Here is a 21,437-nt window from a genome sequence, read left to right as displayed (position 1 = left end):
GCCGGGAGGGAGTGACGTAAAACGCTACGTTTATACGGCACGGGTGTCTCCCAGTGGGTGGCCAAATCCACCCAGCCATGAGAGTGTTTGCCAAGTGCTGATCCACACACACACACACACACACACACACACACACACACACACACACACACACACACACACACACACACACACACACACACACACACACACACACACACACACACACACACCTCATGGCTGTTTTTACGGTGTAGAAAGGAGAAAAGGAATGACGTTTTAGAGACATTTAAGACAAAGTGGACACTCCTACGGAAGCAAAATCCTGAGTGTTAATTGTACGCTGAAAGTGTAAGAAATGGACCTGTACACACTTAAATTAACTCACAGTAAGAGCCTTTTAAGTTAAATTGACACAGATTTGTATAGTGCACTCAGGACTTTGCAGTTCAACAGGTTCAAACGTGAATCGTGACGGACGGACAAATCCTAGCTGGGATCCACCCTGTTAAAAAGTTCCCAGAATGCAATGTAAACATCTGCAGACACAACAAAGTGCACGAAAGGGGGAATGTTTGAAAAACTTTCAGTGACAGTTTTGACTGTACTGAGATTGCGTGGGCCAGCTCATTCACAGATGGCATGAGTTGAACCATATCGCTGGAAAATACCTTTCACATGTTTCCTATATGGGAAAAAAAATATGTTCTGAGAAATAGTTTCAATGGTCTATTTCAAGGGTCCTAAATTTATTTTAAAATGCTTGGGCCAATGTTTATATATTTTTTTGCAAACATGTGTAATGTATTTTCTTTCCCCCCCCCATTGTTTGCACTGTGTATGGGGGGGGGGATCAGAAAGAAGTATATCATGGAGATTTTCTCTTTTTTTTTCTAAAATAGAAGAACTCTATCTAACATTATTGTTTAATATTCCAAAGCTGCATATAAAGATTTAGAAGAAGTGATATAATCTATTTAAGAGTCTTTTGTTGATAGAAATGTATTGTGATGATGTTGTGGGTGATGAGATATTAAGAGATCTATTTTTGGAAATTAAAATTTTAAGGAAACGTACTGGACTAAACTTTAACCTTTAATAATGTCCTGAGTGTGTGTGCAAATCTAGGGTTGTGCGTGCATGACTGCATATGTGTGTGCGTGCGTGTTTAAATTATGTTAGGCCCCTGCATATAATGCACAAGGTATCGTTCATGCGTAAAAATGCGCTTTTGCTGACATCTACTGGTTGTTGACATCAACGCCTCTTTTATATACTGCCCGTTATATGTGAATTATGTGGTTGTGGGCCATTATGCAGTGGTGGAAAAAGTACTCAAATGCTTTACTTAAGTAAAAGTATCAATAAGTCAGGAATTCAAAATCTAGTAAAAGTACAAAAGTATTGGTATCAAAATGTACTTAAAGTACTAAAATGTTTGAAAATAGCAGATCTACAAGCTCACAACACGTTGTGAGCTTGTAGATCAGCTATTTTCAAATAGTCTATGTATAAAATAGGGCATTGGTTATTGTTATACAATAACTGAAGTGGTTATTGTATGTTTTATATAATGTAATAATTTATATCTGCAAGGTAACACGTAACTAAAGTTTTCAAATAATTGTAGTGGAGTAAAAGTACAATATTTGCCTCTATGTGGTGGAGTAGAAATACTCCACCACATAGAGTACTTGAGTAAATGTACTTTTAATGTTACTTTACACCATGTATGTATGTATGTATGTATGTATGTATGTATGTATAAAACACGGTCTCCTCACGTATTAGAAGGACAATATCAGTCACCAGAACCAAGGACAGTGTGTTTCCGATTAATCTAACATGGTTAAAATAGAATTTGAAGTTATAATGGGTTTGTATAGGAAGGGGGTGTGTCTGATAAAATGAATGTCAAATATCTAAATACTGAATCAAGCAACTTAAAACGGTCTGTGGTGCTCACAAAAGCCTGAGTAGATGATAAAATGACCCAAAGTTTTTTTTTAAGTGAAATATCCCTTTAAAGTACCAAAAGTATAAAGTACTCATTATGCAGAATGTCCCATTTCGCAAGTTTTCAAATGTATAAAAATGTGAAAATAGCAGATCTACAAGCTCACAATGCGCATTGTGAGCTTGTAGACCAGGTATTTTCAAATGGCTGAAATGCACATAGGGCTGAAGTGGTTAATGTATGTTTTGCAATAATAATCAAAATATACAAAGTAGGCTAAGTAACTAAAGTTACAACAAATAATTGTAGTGGGGTAAAAAAAAAGTACAATATTTGTCTCTTGAGATGTAGTGGGGAAAATGTCAGAAATTAAGTAGCCTACTTGAGTAAATGTAGGCTACTTAGTTACTTTACACCACTGGTTATGTGTGAATTGTGTGGCCCATATGGCCGTGTGTGTGAGTCGCATAGTAAAAACAATGGGATGATGATTTTAACAGAAGCGGTGTGGAATTGTATAAACAGCTGTTTGTGCGCAAAAAAAAAAAGCGACCGTTTAAAGAAAGCAACAACAGGTTCCGTCGCTCGAACAGTTGTCATTGATCTAATTATAACGGTTTCTATTTGCTGTGCCTTTAAGAGGGACGGACGAGTCACATAAAGGAAACCCAATACATCCATACGGGACTAAACAGCACCATCAATTAACACCAGAGAGTAGAGCAACACAACACAGAAGACACTATTTGATTCTAGTTAAAGTCCGTCGCGCCCTAGTTTTATTTCTTCTCCAGCACAGCCTTAAAAGTTCTAGGATTGTTTCGTGCACGGGTGGCATTTTGGTAATTGATGAACCCCCGGGCGTGTTAAATTACCGCATTACACCTTTAAGGAGCACGTCGCTGGGATTAGAATTACCACCGTAGCTCCTCTAGTCCCACAGGCAGACAGGGGGGTTTAGCGTTAGCGTTAGGAACCCGAGGGGAGCCTCGATTCTCCCTTTCCAGCGTCGACACTCAGGGTCTCTGATCGTTACATTGTGAAGTTTTGGGGGACCCCCGCAACTCCGCGCTAAACATGGCCGAGATAGGGAAAGGAGTCACCGCCGGGAAACTGGCGATCAACGTCCAGAAAAAGTTCAGCAGGGCGCAAGAAAAGGTAAATGTCCTCCTCCTCCTCTTCATTAAACAACATAGATGTTTCATTCAACCTGTTGACTAACATGCCATTCAATTATAAGAACCCCTTTTACTGTCATGGTATTAGCTCATGACAATAAAAGGGTTTCGCCGGTCAGTGCACAGACGCTCTATTTATTAACGGGCTTTTCATGCACTAGCACTCCCGTGTTTATTATAAGCGGTGGTGGAAAGTAACGAAGTACATTTACTCAAGTACCGTACTTAAGTACAATTGTGAGGTATTTGTACTTTACTTGAGCATTTCCGATTTCTAATACTTCTACTCCACTACATCTACAATTATTTGAAAACTTTAGTCGCTAGTTACGCATTGTGAGCTTTTAGGTCTGCTGTTTTCAAAAGATGTTTCATACATTTGAAAACTTGAAAAGGGACATTCTGCATAATGAGTAGCCTACTTTTACTTTTGTACTTTTTTTTAAGTATTGATACTTTTACTCAAGTAAAATATCTGAGTACTTCTTCCACCACTGATTATAAGGCTCACACACACACACACACACACACACACACACACACACACACACACACACACACACACACACACACACACACACACACACACACACACACAGCTCACTCGTCCCTTCGGTTCACCTCTAAATTCTGGTTCTCTCTCTCCAACGCTCTGTTAGGTGCTGGTGCTGTTCTCATAGACTACTGTGCGAGGTCTCCAACTTTAGTAAAACATAAAGGAAACGATTTCGCTGCTTATCAAAACAAAGGTTATTTTGTGTTCTTGAAAGACTATTCTCCGTGGTGGGAAACGTCTCAGGACCCCACCTTCTCTGTATAATACACTTTTTGGCAGAAAATAAAAGATGTCCGCGAGACAGAAATTATGTTATGTGCTCCACTGCGCCCTCTACAGGTCTGGTCAATGGTAATTTCATATTGACCAGGTCTGTAGAGGGCGCAGTGGAGTAGTCTGGCAGACACATTTTATTTTCTGCCCCAAAAAAAGTGTATTATACAGAGAAGGTGGGGTCCTGAGACGATTCCCACCGTGGAGAATAGTCTTTCAAAAACACAAAATAACATTTTTTTGGATGAATAGCGAAATAGTTTCCTTTATTTATTTTACTAAAGTTGGAGACCTCGCACAGTAGTGGAATGTTCAGTACACGGGAACAGCACCCGCTCCCCAGAGCTTGACTATAGTTCACCTCTCTTTCTAAATGTCAAACAGGCTCCGGGCCGCGGGGTGCTATTTGCGTTGCCCCGGGGTGTCATCGGCTGAAACCAGCACCCATGCGGTTACACTTACAACAGCATGGGTGAGAGATCTAGCATCTAGAATGCAGTAATCCACACGATCAAGAGAAGAGGCTGCCTTGTGTCTGTGTGGCTACGAACTATAGTCTATTATTGTCTGGCCTAATCACTCTCGTTGCTTAAGCCGTCAGGTGTTTTACTCTTTAATGAGGCGACAACAACAAGTGTCTCTGCAGTTTAGCAGAGAGAGGAATGTGTGTTTTATTGGAGCAGTGGTGGATAGAAGTAGGCCTACTCGGATATTTCACATAAGTAAAAGTAGCAATACCACAATATAAAAATACTCTGTTACAAGTAAAAGGACTGCGATGTTACCTGAGTAAAAGTACAAAAGTATTGGCATCAAAATATATTTAAAGTACCAAAAGTTTTTCAAATAGCCTATTTATAAAATAGGGCTAAAGTGGTTAATGTATGTTTTATAATATAGGCTAATCAATCTGCATAGTAACTCTAGTAGCCTAACTAAGGTTTTCAATCGTTGTAGAGTAAAAAGGAGTAAAAGTACAATATTTGCCTCTGAGATGTAGTGGAGTAGAAGTAAAAGTATTGAACATTGGAAATAAGTACTGTACTTGAGTAAATGTACTTAGTTACTTTACACCACTGTTTTGGAGGATGAGCGCAAAGAAGGAAGTGAAAGAAAGGCACTGTCACATTAAGTGTGTGTGTGTGTGTGTGTGTGTGTGTGTGTGTGTGTGTGTGTGTGTGTGTGTGTGTGTGTGTGTGTGTGTGTGTGTGTGTGTGTGTGTGTGTTAGGAAAGTGGTAGGCCCCTCTAACAGCTGTCTCTGGTTAGCTCGTACCTTCACCACATTAGTCATAGAGAGCTGACTCTGCTATCCCGGGTATCTTTGTGAAAGGACACTTGGCTATCGATGGACTGTCAGTTGGACTGCCTGGAATTGTGGCGTCCGATGGCAACATGTCAGACTCGAACCGACCGGAATATTTGATACCATAAAAAATCCATAAACTGTGAAATATATAAATATTCGAGGGCCCCGGTCAACCCACAGGGGCCTCAACAGGTTTTTATACCTTTCTCTCCCATATATCCGGTTCTGCTGGGACACAAAATGCATCAAACCTGCAAGCTCTCTGGTACAAGCCAGTTTCCTAATCCTAGACCAAGGGTGTTCAACAGGGGGTCCGTGACCCTTAGTCGGTCCTCAGAGTTACTACAGGGGGTCCGTCAAATCTTTGTGTGATAGGATTTTTTTTTTTTACATTAACCACTTGAACCCTATCATATTCCGAGGAGAAACACATGTACACATTAACATGAATACAACATACACCGATGACATCAGTGATTGATATGAAATCTATGAAAAAGTGTAACCTGCAACGCAATTTCATACAACATGTAGTGGGGGGTCCCTGCTTTGTCTCTCTCTCAGCTAGGGGGTCCTTGGCCTGAAAAAACGTTGAAGACCCCTGCCCTAGACCTAGACTATGCCACAGTGCCACATTCTTACTGATTATACAACCCCCCCATCCCCTGCTATCATTATCTCTGCATCACCAGCTCAGCTGTGCATAACTAACTGTACGTGTTCATTTGTCACTGGTATCAGATGATGTGGAATTCCTATAAGTACGATTCCAATGCGCTGGATGTTAAGCCCGATTTATTCTTCTACGAACGGCGGTGTCAGACGCCGACAAGAGTAGACCTGCTATTTTCAGTGGGACGACACTGTCATACGATAGATGGAGCATACATTTCCTATGAAGAAAGGGGGATGTTTTGAAATGGCACTCTTATAGCATCAAGTAATATGTTGCTTCAGATATGTTGCCATTGTGATCCATTGCTGAGGAAAGAAATGGTGCTGTTGACTTAAGTTATAGCCCTCATGTCCTGAATATTGACGTACAAACAGTCTAGCATAACGATACTGTGTTTACTTCCATCTTTAATGGCAATGCTAATCTGGTCTGACTAATTCTTGTGCATAAGGTTGCAGAAGAATTTGCCCATTGTTGATGTCAAGCATTGTATAACTGGTTTTGTTTTGTTGTTTAAAACGTTGAATCTCTGACAAAGTTCAAAGCCTGCTGGGTATCGGAAAATCTACCGATACTACCCAAAATGCTGGTATGATTTTTTTTTTAAATGTTGATTTTTTTTCCTGATATTTTGAATGCTTCAGTTGATGTTGCAGGACTGTTTTACATGCTAATCTTACTGTACTATGTACATTATTATTTTGTAGCTGCACTTTAACTTGTTAAACCCCCAAAATGACTTTTCCTGTCGATTACTCACCCCATGGATACTTGAATTCATGGGTATGTTTTTTCGTTTTTGCCGTATTCCTAAGCCAATAATTTGACGACCAGCAGCGGTTCCGGTAGGAGACACAAAGCGTCTCCTTTGTGTCTCCTACCGGAAAAACTACCGGTCCGCTGGTCATCAAATTATTGGCTTAGGAATGCGACAAAAAAAAATAAAAAAATCCATGTATTCAAGTCTCCATGGGGTGACTAATTGATATGAACTATCCCTTTAATGGAATTATTATTTATTCCTAGATTAGTGGTTTAATTGTGTTTTATTTTCAAGGACACCCATAACTCTGAGAGTGTACAAATGGAACCAAACGGACCCGTACGGGTCCATTTGTACACTCTCAGAGTTTGGATCCCCCTCAAGGATCTCTTAGGGTCCCTGCGGACCCACCCCACTGTCCTAGATTTTATTTTCATTACACACTGGTATCGGATCGGTCGGTATCGACCAATGCGCAAGTTATGGGTATCGGAATCGTCGTATTGGTATATCTGCGGCAAATCTGGGAGGCAGAGGGTTCCTCCCTGGTTTGAGCCCCATGGGCACCTCCTGACATCACGTCAAAATGTCCTTGAGCGAGGCATTTAACTAGGGCTGTGAAACGTCTGCTATCTCACGATTCGATCCCGATTCTTGGGGTCACGATTCCGATTTATTTTCATTTTATTTCCGATTCAAAACGATTCTCGATTCGGAACGATTCTCGATTCAAAACATAGGATTTCAGGATCTACTCCAGTCTGCTGGCATGAGAGCTGAGTACATTTACATAACTTTTATAATCATAATGGTTTTATCAGCTGATAATAATGTAAACAAATCCAAGATCTTTTTTTTTTTTTTTTTGTAAATAAAATAAATTACAAAAAACAGCTTGAAAATCGATTTTTGGGAAATGAGAATCGATTCTGAATCATCCAACATTAGAATCGCGATTTGTATGTGGATTGATTTTTTTCCCCCACACCCCTACATTTAACCCAACTGCCCCCAAATGAGCAGGATGGTGCCTTCCTTGCATGTTGCCTCCTCTGTTGGTGTGAAGTCTGGGTGAATGTTATAGGCAGTGCTATAGAAACGCGCTATATAAATGCAAGACCATTTTTACAGTACAGAACAGCTGCGTCACCACCGAGACATTCCCCCTGCTGAGGTTGTTTGCGGTGTGAACAGGAGGTGTGCCCTTTGGAGGCCCCTGTCTGACTCCACTCTGACCAGTGTTGACAGATTATGTGAGAGAAACAAGCAACCAGGTCTAGGAAAACCAGCCCAAAAGAAGGGACTATGGGCCACGTGAGCACTTTAACATATACATCAGCTATTTGAAAATAGCAGCGTTGTGAGCTTGTAGATCGGCTATTTTCAAATAAAATCTTGCGGGGAAATTATAATAAGCAGATCTGGCAACCCTGACTCTGACCCCCTGCACTCCCCCACCACATTGAATCAAATGTTCATCTAAAAAGAAATCCTGACCATTGGTGGGAAAAGTAGAAAGTACTCATTATGCAGAATGTCCCATTTCACAAGTTTTCAAATGTATAAAATGTATACAAATCTTTTGAAAACAGCCGATCTACAAGCTCACAATGCACTGCGATGCGACGCATTGTGAGCTTGTAGATCGGCTATTTTCAAATGGCTGAAATGTATAGGGTTGAAGTGGTTCATGTATGTTTTGTAATAATAATCAAAACGTAACTAAAGTTTTCAAATAATTGTAGTGGAGTAAAAGTACAATATTCGCCTTTGAGATGTAGTGGCGTACCATTTGCATTCTGCTCTGATCTCTAAGGTCTCAGCCCCCCCACACACCCCCTCACACCTGTCCTCACCCCCCCCCCCTCCCTGCCTTGCATGCCTTCCTGTTGAAGTGACCACATGGGGTGTGGGGGGTGGGGGGGAGGGCAGCTAACTATAGACCCCAGCCTCTCTTTCTCATCACACTGACGGTACACCACACGACAAGAATGGAAACTGACTGCTATTTGTGCCTGTTGTCGTTGCAAACCTTTTTAATTTAGGGTCCATTACGGGTCCATTTAGTCCAAATGGACCTGTAAGGGGTCCATTTGGAGCAGATTTTTGCTGGGCCACCTCACGAGAGAGAGTAGGGGTCTTCAACAGGGGGTCCGGGACCCCTAGGGGGTCCTCAGAGTTACTACATGGGGCCCGACAAATCTTTGTGTGATAGGATTTTTTATTTTACCGTAACCACTTGAACCCTAGCGTCACTTTTCTGAGGAGAACTTTAGCCAAAAAAATAGCAGATCTACAAGCTCACAACGCCTCGCAGCGCGAGGCGTTGTGAACTTGTAGATCGGCTATTTTTGGCAAAGAGGCATATAGGTGTAGAGGGAAAAAAGAGCAGACCACGTAAAGAGAAAATGCTGAATCTGGAACACAATTTTATACGATATAGAGGGGGTCCCTGCTTCATCTCTCTCTCAGCTAGGGGGTCCTTGGCCTGAAAACGTTGAAGACCCCTGAGAGAGAGCATATATAGTACACATACACAACAATCTGTAGTAGAATGATCAAAGTGTGTGTGTGCGTGCGCGCACAATACACACAATTTGAGCATGTACTGTATGTCGAATGATCAAAAGTGTGTGTGTGTGTGTGTGTGTGTGTGTGTGTGTGTGTGTGTGTGTGTGTGTGTGTGTGTGTGTGTGTGTGTGTGTGTGTGTGTGTGTGTGTGTGTGTGTGTGTGTGTGTGAATTGGCAGCCAAGTTGAGAGTGACTGTGTATTTTGGGGACTGAAATTGAACACCAGTTATCTGCTATGGCCTCTGTGAAACGGATGGTCTCTGTTTCACACACACACACACACACACACACACACACACACACACACACACACACACACACACACACACACACACACACACACACACACACACACACACACACACACACACACACACACACGTGTTCAGGTCATACGAATACGCACATGGCCTGTCACGCATCATATGTTGTGTCAGTGTGATGTAATGTTGCATCGACAGTTGTCAATTAACTTTGATCTATTAGGATGCCAGGTTACATTATCATTTTCAAAAGTACTCAAAAGTTTTACTTATAAGTAAAAGTATCAGTACGGCAATGTAGATATACTCTGTTACAAGTACAGCACTTGAGTAAGCACAGTACTTGAGTAAATGTACTTAGTTACTTTTAACTACGTGTTACATTTCCCAGATAGTCAGGAGACTGTGACATTAGTATATGCAGTACATTTAGGGGAAAGTCCTTGTGAGCAAAAGGCCAGCTATAGCTGCCGTTTTATCTGAAAGACCTGCCCTGTGTTATAACTGAAAGATCTGCTAGCTTGTGTTATAACTGAAAGATCTGCTGCTGGCTTGTGTTATAACTGAAATACCTGCTGCTAGCGTGTTATACTTAAAGGGCAAGACCACTTTGGTTGAGGTCACAACGAACGCAAACAAAGTTGATTCAGACCATATATAGAACATCACAAAAACCTTTTATAAAAATGTCAACTTCCTGTAGATTTTGCTATTATTATTTAGAAGACAACCTGGACTGGATCCGTGGATCCGGATCTTCAAATAGTAAAATCAGCTGGAAGTTGATATAAAAAGAAAAAAAAAACAGTACTGGGTTTGGTGATGTTCTATGTTGTCTGAATCAGCTTTGTTTGTGTTCGTTTACGTGTTCAAAGAGTGACTTTGAGCGCTGTTTATACCGTACAATGTAAGTCAATGAGGAGCATATTTTGAATTACCGTATTTCTTGTCCACCTTGGAGTTACATCATGGCAAGGTAACTACACAACCCAGACCTCTACCAAAGTGGTCTTGCCCTTTAACTGAAAGACCTGCTAGCTTGTGTTATAACTGAAAGGCCAACTAGCATCTGCAGACAGAGTCATACTTTACTTTGAGGCATCCTGTTTGCTCCTGGGAGCGTATGACCTGGGTCACGTCATGTCTTCACCCTATCGGCACTGAAACTCTTTAATGAAACACACACACACACACACACACACACACACACACACACACACACACACACACACACACACACACACACACACACACACACACACACACACACACACACACACACACACACACACACATACACAGTGTAATATATAGCTCTGAGGCCATCAAAGTAGTAGTAGTGGTACTACCACACACACACACACACACACACACACACACACACACACACACACACACACACACACACACACACACACACACACACACACACACACACACACACACACACACACACACACACACACACACACATAGAGACACACATATCTATCTATCTATCTATCTATCTATCTATCTATCTATCTATCTATCTATCTATCTATCTATCTATCTATCTATCTATCTATCTATCTATCTATCTATCTATCTATCTATCTATCTATCTATCTATCTATCTTAGTACAAACTAACAGGAAATCCTGCAAACTTCCTGTCCAGCTACAGTTGATAAGCTGTGCCCATCCTTACAGCCAGAGAGTAGCAACTTTTACTATGTGTACACACACACACACACACACACACACACACACACACACACACACACACACACACACACACACACACACACACACACACACACACACACACACACACACACACACACACACACACACACACACACACACACACACACACACACACATGCCCTTTGCCCTAATCTGCCCCGAACCTAAGCTTCCCAAAAGTGAGACTTGATTTAAAGGCACAGTACCACAATTGCTAAGCTATTGAGAGCAGTTGTACCAGGTACCAGTCACTGGCTGGCCACTGGTCAGGGATCATAAATGTTGACATAGTTTAGTTTATTTTTCTTGGGAGCTGTACACCAAAGGGCTTTGGGTAATTGGGCTTGTTTCTTGAGAGGATGGTTGGCCAGTTGCAGTGGTGGAAAAAGTACTCACATTTTTTACTTAAGTAAATAGTATCAATATTGCAATGTAGAAATACTCTGTTACAAGTAAAAGTCCGGAACACAAAATTTCTTAAAGTACAAAAAGTAGAAAGTACCCATAAGGCAGAATATTATTTTCAAATGTATAACATTTGATAATAGCCGATCTACAAGCTCACAATGTGTCGCGATGCGATGCATTGTGAGCTTGTAGATCTGCTATTTTCAAATTTCATTGGCCGAAAATGTATATACAGTAGGGCTGAAGTGGTTAATGTATGTTTTGTAAGAATAATCAAAATCTACTAAGTAACTAGTAACTAAAGTTGTCAAATAATTGTAGTGCATTAAAAGTATAATATTTGCCTCTGAGATGTAGTGGAGTAAAAGTATTGGAAATTGGAAATACTCGAGTAAAGTACAAATACCTCAAAATTGTACCTAAGTACAGTACTTGAGTACATGTACTTAGTTACTTTACACCACTGGCCAGTTGTCCAGGCAGGGAGACCAGGCCAGGACCTGTGGTTCAGGGCCTTTTTTCAGCTTTATCTCATGTGAGATTGGACCATTTACCATAGTGAATTATTATTATTATTATTATTATTATTTTTTATATATATATATATGTTTATTGGTTATTTTTCCTCCCATATGAGGACAACATTCGTAAACTCAAAATGCAAGCAAATATATTGTACATAGGTACCCCTCATTTCCCTCCCATCCACCCACTCGCCCTCCCCCCCACCCACTCTTCCCGGTTACTGAGACAATGCTACAATCTTAAAAAAACAAAAACAAGAACGAAGACAGGAAAAAAACAAAAAAAATACAAAAAAATATATATATAAACAACCTTTCCTTTACCTCTCCTTCCCCACCTCCCCTTCCCACCCCCTCCTTCATATAAAAAAGAGGAAAGAATACCGGTCAGGTGGGCACACTGGACATCTGGGCACACGAGTTTCTAGACAACTGGGCACACCGGATAAGTGGGCATACGGACATCTGGGCACACGAGATGAATGGGCACATGGACATATGGGCACACGAGATGACTGGACACACGGACATCTGGGCACATGGACATCTGGGCACACCGTATGACTACCAAGGATTTTTGTGTTTCTTTGATATTTAAGTACCCCCCGCCCCCCCACTGTTGTTCTCAAACTAGGGTTCAAGTACCACCAGTGGTACTTAAGGAATCTCCAAAAAAGAAAAAGTTAACTCAGAGAATAAAGTAATATAAAAAACATAGTAGGCTGCTATTGAAATACCATACATGGTATAGAAATTAAATTAAAATCAAAGTTTTGCTTTCCTGAAGGGTTAAAGTGACAGTTTTGGCCCTATATTCTTTTTTATATTCATATGTGTTGTTCAGAAAGGACACTAACACAATTAACAAAACCAACAACTAAAGAAGACAATAAAGTATGATAAAATAAGGTCTGTTCTTATATTATTAGGACAGGCAGTAACAGTGTAATGACACAAACTTATAGATCTGCTATTTTTAAATGTTATAAAACCAAATCTGTGTGTGTGTGTGTGTGTGTGTGTGTGTGTGTGTGTGTGTGTGTGTGTGTGTGTGTGTGTGTGTGTGTGTGTGTGTGTGTGTGTGTGTGTGTGTGTGTGTGTGTGGGGGGGGGGGGGTGTGTGTGTGGGGGTGTGTGTGTGTGTGTGTGTGTGTGTGTGTGTGTGTGTGTGTGTGTGTGTGTGTGTGTGTGTGTGTGTGTGTGTGTGTGCGTGTGCGTGTGTAAAGCGCACACTAGGCCTGGGTGAGTACTGCTGACGCTGTCTGAGGGGGGGGAACTCAGGAGCGTCTGCTCAGGAACTCAGGAGCAGACAATTCACAGCAGGGGTTCACTAATCTCTGGATTTCATAGAAAGGGGGGGCACATCAAAGCAGAGTGCCCAGCTGTCTTGTGTGCCCACTTGACTGTGTGTCTTGTGTGCCCAGTTGACAGTGTGCCCAGTTGACTGTGTGCCCAGTTGACCTGTGTGCCCAGACGGCTGTGTGCCCAGTTGTTCGGTGTGCCCAGTTGGTTTTTGTGCCCACCTGACCGGTTACCTTCCAGAATTATATCAATACCTTTGTACTTTTATTCAAGTACATTTTGAATTCCGGACCTTTACTATAACAGAGTACTTCTATATTGCAGTACTGATACTTTTACTTAAGTAAAACATTTGAGTACTTTTTCCACCACTGATAAAATGTATTGCGGCCCGAAACTCCAGTGATACTTTATGGTCTTTGATGCATTTACTTTATTACGTTTTATGCATTTTGCAGTCCAGCTGAAAATGGTCCCTGGAGAAAACAAACATATTTCCATAACTTTTTAATCACTCATTGATGTTTTGCCAATGTTGACTAAATTATTCAACAAATTTCACTAACATTTTGTTGACTTTGGAGGAAATGTTAACGCAAAATCTAAAAACAAATCCGTCAATGGGGAAATGGAACAATGATGTTTATGTGTGATATGTGACCGTAGCAGCTATGAATAGACACTGATATGTATTGATCCTTTAAAGGGATAGTGACTTTTTTTCTATCGATTAGTCACCCCATGGAGACTTGAATTCATGGATATTCTTTTTTTTCCGTCGCATTCCTAAGCCAATCATTTGATGACCAGCAGCGGTTCCGGTAGGAGACACAAAGAGCCTCCTTTGTATCTCCTACCGGAACCGCTGCCTACCGGTCCACTGGTTATCAAATTATTGGCTTAGGAATGCGACAAACACAAACAAATACCCATGAATTCAAGTCTTCATGGGGTGTGTAATCGATAGAAAAAAAGTTTTTTGGGGGGTGAACTATCCCTTTGATATATTAAAGAACCATCATCCACTGTATTACAAGCAGTACAGATACTGGCCTGTACCTTTAAGACAGAAAGGTGGGGCAGGGCCTCATGGGTGGGCTGGGCAGATAGGATTTCTGATTCTGCCCCCTTTGCCCCTTCTTACCCCCTCTGTCCTGTCAAGTTCCTGGACACTACCGGGGCAGGGCCACTTGACCCCCCCCCCAACCATTGGTGGAGTCTGCCAGTGGCGCAGTCAGACTTTTTTTTTTTTTTTAATTTACTGCTGTTTTTATTGGTCGACAGTATGGGGAGGCAGTGTTGATCTGAGCCTATCGGGTGGCTGGAGGAAATTATCCTTTTTTCTAATTGGCTGGCGTCTCTGGAGTGTGACGTGACAGTGTCTGTCATTCAGGGACCACCAACTGGGGGTTTCCCCAACTCTCAAGTAACCACATCAACAACATGTGTGCTTGCCTTGTAGATCGTCTGTTTTCACCAAATGTTCGCCTACTTTTGTAGAATGTTTACCTATGACACGCCCAGAATAGGGACACTAGAGCAGGGGTCTTCAACGTTTTCAGCCCAGAGACAGATGAAGCAGGGACCCCCTCAATATTGTATAAAATTTAATTTCAGATTAAACTTTTTTTGTTGACATGGTCTGCTCTTTTGACCCTCTACACCTATACCTGTTTGCCAAAAATAGCAGATCTACAAGCCCAGATATAAATAGCAGATCTACAGGCTATTTATAGCCTGTAGATCTGCGAGATCACTGCGAGGCGTTGTGAGCTTGTAGATCTGCTATTTTTGGCTAAAGTTCTCTTCAGAATAGGGATCCTAAGGTTCAAGTTAAGGAAAAAAAAAAAATTATATCACACAAAGATTTGGTGGACCCCCTGTAGTAACTCTGAGGACCCCCTAGGGGTCCCGGACCCCCTGTTGAAGACCCTTGCACTAGAGTTCATGTGGTTGAAGTTCCACCCATGAGACGCGCACGCACACACACACACACACACACACACACGCACGCGCACACGCACACGCACACGCACACGCACACGCACACACACACAGAGAGAGAGAGACCATGTTGCTTAGTAAGGGCTAAGTATAGACCACAAACTTAATAGAGATACTCCTAACTTTAGCTATAACCTTATCCCAGCCGCACTCTTGGCCCCTTCCCCTAAACCCGCGTGGGTCTCTGTCCAACTGGGCTATCTCCCTCACACGGCACCCTGCTGTGTCCCGTCACCCTAACCTCCAGTCTGTCTCACACACACCCTTCACTCTCTACTTTTGTATAGATGCTGTATATTGTTTCATTCGTATAGATTTTTGTCTCGGCCAGGAGACTATGTTTTCGTTCTCGTCCTTCCGTGTGTCCACCAAGCTAACATTGGTCAAGCTTCACGTGACACGTGACAATATGTTGAAAGGGTGTGCTTTGATTGGCTAGCGAGACGCATGATGAAATAGAGACCTATAAATAGGTGTGTCACTTCAAAAGATCATTTATATCTTTTGAAGTGAGGTAAGACAGGATTAATCAGGAACAGTACTGGCGGAGACCTGTGCTCCGAGGAGCACATTTTCTTGTTTTGTATTTTTTTTCAAAATGTGTAAATATAGCATCAGAATAATTATGACCTTTTATACTTTGGGCTATTCAAAAATAGCAGATCTACAAGCTCATAGCGCGGCACCGAGTGCCGCGCTATAAGCTTGTAGATCTGCTATTTTTGAAAAAATCGTGAAAATGTGTGCAAATCTTTGAATATATATATATTTTTTTTTAAGCGAACATTTGTAACTCAAATCTTTGCTTCTGGGGGGTCCCTGGAACAAAATATTTTTAGATGGGGGTCCGCGGCCAAATACATATAATTTTGGGGGTCCTTGACATGAAAAAGTTTGAGAACCGCTGTGGTACAGTACGTTGATACAATGTAACAAACACAGTTGCGGTGGTTGTAGTTGGACTCCCTGTTCCATTTGTACACTCTCAGAGTTACATTAACATTGATTTTACAATATAAATTGGGGTCCCAGAGATAGAAATACCATTAAATGGGGGTCCGTAGCCAAATTCATGTAAAAGTGGGGGTCCTTGAAATTAAAATGGTTGAGAATCACTGCTAGAGACATAGAACTCTTCTCTTATGGGGGGACCCTGACATATCTTTTCAAATGGGGGTCCGCGGACTAATAAGTGTCAATTTGGGGGTCCTTGACATGAAGAGTTTGAGAACCACTGAACTAGACATAGTTGCAACACACCAACAACGTGCAGTTTGTCGTTTAACATTTTTCAGATAGCTAAGCAACCATTTTGAACTCTTTTGTGATAGAAAGCTTTTTTTACTTTGATTGGCATTCACAACGTGATGCGATCATGTGTCGCTATACGCTAGTTTGTTATTAAAAAGTTATCCATGCTTAATGATGTTGGATAAGAAAGGCATACAGTCTTTCTGTTGTGCTTGCTTAGCACATCAACATCACCTCCTTCCTTCATGGTAAACTGTCCTCTCTACAAGTGTGCCGTAGGCTTTTTCTCGCTCTCTTTGCTCATATATTCCTCGTCGCGTTGTGTGCTGAACATAGAAGATCTACAAGCCCATAACACGTTGAGTCAGGGACGCGTTATGGGCTTGTAGATCAGCCGGCGATTGGGCCATTAGGCCGGTATTCAGATGATGATAGATAAGCCAGTGGGCCAATGTAATGTCTCTCTGCCTTGTGGGCCGGGTGCTATTCAAGGATTGGCCATTTCAGATGAGACAAGCCAGTGGGCCAATTACATTAGTTATATATATATGTGTGTGTGTGTGTGTGTGTGTGTGTGTGTGTGTGTGTGTGTGTGTGTGTGTGTGTGTGTGTGTGTGTGTGTGTGTGTGTGTGTGTGTGTGTGTGTGTGTGTGTGTGTGTGTGTGTGTGTGTGTGTGTGTTATATTTACTTTGTGCAGTGGCGTGCACAGACATTTTGAGGGGCAGGTGCTCAAGTAAATTATACTTTTTTTGTTTAGTTGGTCCGCTCTTTTTTCCCTTTACACCTATACCTTTTTGCCAAAAATAGCCGATCTACAAGCCCACAACGCCTCGCGGCTTGTAGATCTGCTATTTTTGGCTAAAGTTCTCCTCAGAAAAGGGATGCTAGGTTTTGAGTGGTTATGGTAAAAATAAAAATCATATCACATAAAAATTTGGCGGACCCCCTGTAGTAACTCTGAGGACCCCCTAGGGGTCCCAGATCCCCTGTTGAAGACCCCTGCTCTAAACTGGAAAAAAAAAACTTTTTTCCCCCTTTTTTTCAAAAGGGCACTTCTGGTCAAGAGGGCAAAGGGCAGGTGCTCTAGCACCACCTAGAGTCTATCTGTGCACGTCCCTGACTTTGTGGGCCGCCCAGCCTCAAAAACTGGAACGAAGCCGATTACCGTAATTACCAGTGGCCGGCGCGGCATGAAAAAACCACATGTTTTTTTTAACGGCCAGCCAGGTTCGGCCTGGAATGGACCGGCCGTTCGGGAGTTGTCTCACATTTCCCAGTGGCCAGCACGTCCCTGGTATGACCACTACTGGTTGACAAGAGGTATTAGGCGTGAAACTGAAATGGAAATAACTGGTCTTCCCAAACGTGCTCCTTGCTCAACTGTAACCATTTAACACTCGCATAGAGCATTGGTTCTCAAAGTGGGGTCCGGGGACCCCCAGGGGTACTTGAGGGTGTTCCAGGGGGTACCCAGAAAAATGTGTAAATATAGCATATGAATAATTATGACCTTTTATACTTTGGCCGCGCTATGAGCTTGTAGATCTGCTATTTTTGAAAAATCTTGAAAATGTGTGCAAATCTTTGAATATATATTTTTTTAAGCGAACATTTGTAACTCAAATCTTTGCTTCTGGGGGTCCCTGGAACAAAATATTTTTAGATGGGGGTCCGCGGCCAAATACATATCATTTTGGGGGTCCTTGACATGAAAAAGTTTGAGAACCACTGGCATAGAGGACCTGGGTTTGAATGCCAGATAGGACATGAGCATTACAGACTGCTCCTTTAACCGTTGCAACTGTTGTCTACACTAAATCTCTTTGCCAAAAATAGCCGATCTACGAGGATTGTAGATCTGCTATTTTTGGCTTATGTCCACTCCCCACAGCCACACACACACACACACACACACACACACACACACACACACACACACACACACACACACACACACACACACACACACACACACACCCACAGAATATGGATGCTGCGGTTCAAGTGGTTTACGTTTTCCTTGTCTATGAAAATGTTCCACTTGTAGAGTATTCTTTGTGGCCTTAACGTTGAGACACTGTATGGAACTGGACCCTTCGTCCCTTTGTAGGGTCTGCGGCCAGCCTGAGAAAAGGGGGACAGAGAGTGCATGGATGCCATGCCAGTGTGTGTTTGTGTGTGTGTGTGTGTGGGGGGGGGTTCACGGCAGTAAGGGAAGTCCCCCTGGTCCCTGCGTTGACCATGGGGGTGGGGGGATTAAGGCGGTGGCAGGTGGCCCGCTGTGGAGCCGGAGCCCCGGACATATGTGTTCCAAGTTAGTCATCTGATCAGATTATAGCACAGCGACCTTGTCCCACCACCACCACAACAACATCCTGAAGGCTGACAAAACCAACACATCCTCCTCTCTCTCTCTCTCTCGTACATTTCTCCTCTTCTCTCTCGTCATCTATCTACCCCAAGAAGTTCATTACTTGTATTACATTTATTACAAGAAGCTTATAACCACTTAAAACCTTATTATATGCTTCAGTTGACATCAAGGGCGTATCGTCATAGAGGCCAATGGGGCCATGGCCCGGTCTGGAAAACTCTGCTCCCCCATGGGAAAAAAACTAAAAATCAACATAACAACATTAGCACCCCATCACCCATTCTGTTGTAGCCAACCACAGAAATTCGCCTTTGTTTTCAAATCGGGCTTATTTGCATTCGGCCGGATTGTTAATGGGTGGCCATTAAAAACCGGTTTCCCCGTCAAACCATCGTTGCGCGAGCCCCCCCCCCCCCCCCCCCCCCCCGCCGGCCCGCGGGGGGGGGGGGGGGGTTTAAGAATCTGGCCCGGTCCACGTTAGAACCCACCATACGCTACTGGTTGACATGGGGTCCACCAGGGGTCTTTACCTGGTCCCCGTCCCTTTTTTCACCCGCAAAACAAATAGCAGATGATCTATCTGCTATTTTCAGTGAATGTTTGCCTATTCACTATCCCTATTATGACATGGATGCATGCACAGGGTTCATGTGGTTAATTGTAAGTTTGTTCGTTCGTTCGTTCGTTCGTGTAGGGCTACACAGGCAATTGGGACATCAGCCAAGAAGTGGTATCATCATCCAGTTCAATGAGGCCGCTGACTCCATGTGGTGATTTAAAGATTGGGCATTCATCGATAATATGTTCAACAGTCTGTGGTTTTCCGCATTCACAGAGATCAGTGACAGACACTCCAATCATATGCAGGTAGATTTGGGTCTTTGCTACTCCAGACCGAAGTCTGTTGAGGTTGACCCAGGCATTCCGTGGTAGGTCACACCCAGGTGGGTTGGTTGAAGGAGAGTTGATGAACTTCCTCAACGTGGATCTTGACTTGGACCATTGCTTGTTCCAGCAGTCAAGGATCCATCCAGGGTGTGGAGGGCTCGTGGTGAAACCATCGATGAGTAGCTTATCTTCGGTGACACAGTGGGTCTCTTGTAGCAGCAGTATGTTCGCCTGATGTTGGTTGGCAATGTGCTGGATGAGATCACGCTTTGGCCGTGTCAGGCCCTCGACGTTCAGCTGCAGTAAACACACTTCGGTTTTAGCCATAAGGCTCGTCTTGACAGACGCGTGACGCCTAGTGGGTACTGAACTGTTGGGAACGGAGAGCTGCTGGTGTAAATTCTGTGTAGTACTAGTATGACTGGTTTTCTTGGATTCTTCGGGATCTTCAGATCGGGATCGTCAGGGTCGTCAGAATCCGTAGCAGGGCCACCGCGTGCAGGTACCAGTCTTGTAAGTTAGGGCAAAAGTAGAATTATGGTTCAATATCCAGTTCACAGACATTTTGTCTGTTCAGCTCTTAGACAGAAGAATGTGCTTGTTTTTAATCAGTCTGTGTTCCATGACCCCACTTCCATTCTGCAGCAGTAAACACCAATAACCTGTACAATAACCATGAAGCCTGATTTGTTCTTGCAGTAGATGCACACCGGTGTCATGCATTGAAAATAGTCGACCCACAAGCTCACCAATAATAAAATCAAGTATAAATGAGGCATAACAGTCCCCGAATATATATATATATATATAAACTCAACACTTTTGCTTCTGGGGGTTCCTGGAACTAAATGTTTTGAGATGGGGGGTCCGCAGCCAAATACATATCATTTTGGGGGTCCTTGACATGAAAAGGTTTGAGAACCACTGATGTAGAGACATCATTTTTGAATGCTTTCATGGACAGAGGGAGAGGACATCATGTGCTGTGGCAGGATACCTTTTGTCTATTTACGTCTGGGTCTTGGGCAAAAAAGGAAATGGAATATCATGTGGAATGTTTGACTATACATGCTGATTCCAGCTTTGAGTTGTACTTCATTCATGGCATTGGTGCCATCATGTAATGTAATGCCTCTAATGTCTTTCTTTTCCGATGTAGCACTATTCTTCCTTTTTTTTTTATGACCGTCTTCCTCTTTCCCCGTAAACCCTGTTGCCACTTCCTGTTTGGTCGTAGTTTAGAGGCCTTTTCCTGACCTCTAGAAACTGGTTTGTCTTTTTGTCGAGTCAGGGAGTTTGGCAGCTTAACAGAATGCAGAAGTCAGTGAAGGAGGGAGAACCACAACAATGCTGTACAGTGGACACGCGTGCACGCACGCACGCACGCACGCACGCACGCACGCACGCACGCACGCACGCACGCACGCACGCACGCA

The 21,437-nt window shown here is 42.7% G+C and overlaps 1 protein-coding gene across 1 annotated transcript in view; it reads left to right on the top strand.

Moving 5' to 3' along the window:
• Positions 1-2,626: 2,626 nt before the first annotated feature.
• bin1b (bridging integrator 1b) overlaps positions 2,627-21,437 on the top strand; it is a 43,501-nt gene continuing 24,690 nt past the window's right edge. The window contains exon 1 of the mRNA XM_084051646.1: positions 2,627-3,094. Within this exon, the coding sequence (XP_083907772.1) occupies positions 3,014-3,094 (81 nt within the window). The 5' untranslated portion in view covers positions 2,627-3,013. The remainder of the gene's footprint in view (positions 3,095-21,437) is intronic.

This window comes from Gymnoscopelus microlampas (genome assembly GCF_963454915.1).
Source record: "Gymnoscopelus microlampas genome assembly, chromosome: 24".
Taxonomy (NCBI): Eukaryota; Metazoa; Chordata; class Actinopteri; order Myctophiformes; family Myctophidae; genus Gymnoscopelus; species Gymnoscopelus microlampas.
This window is presented reverse-complemented; position numbering and strand designations above follow the sequence as displayed.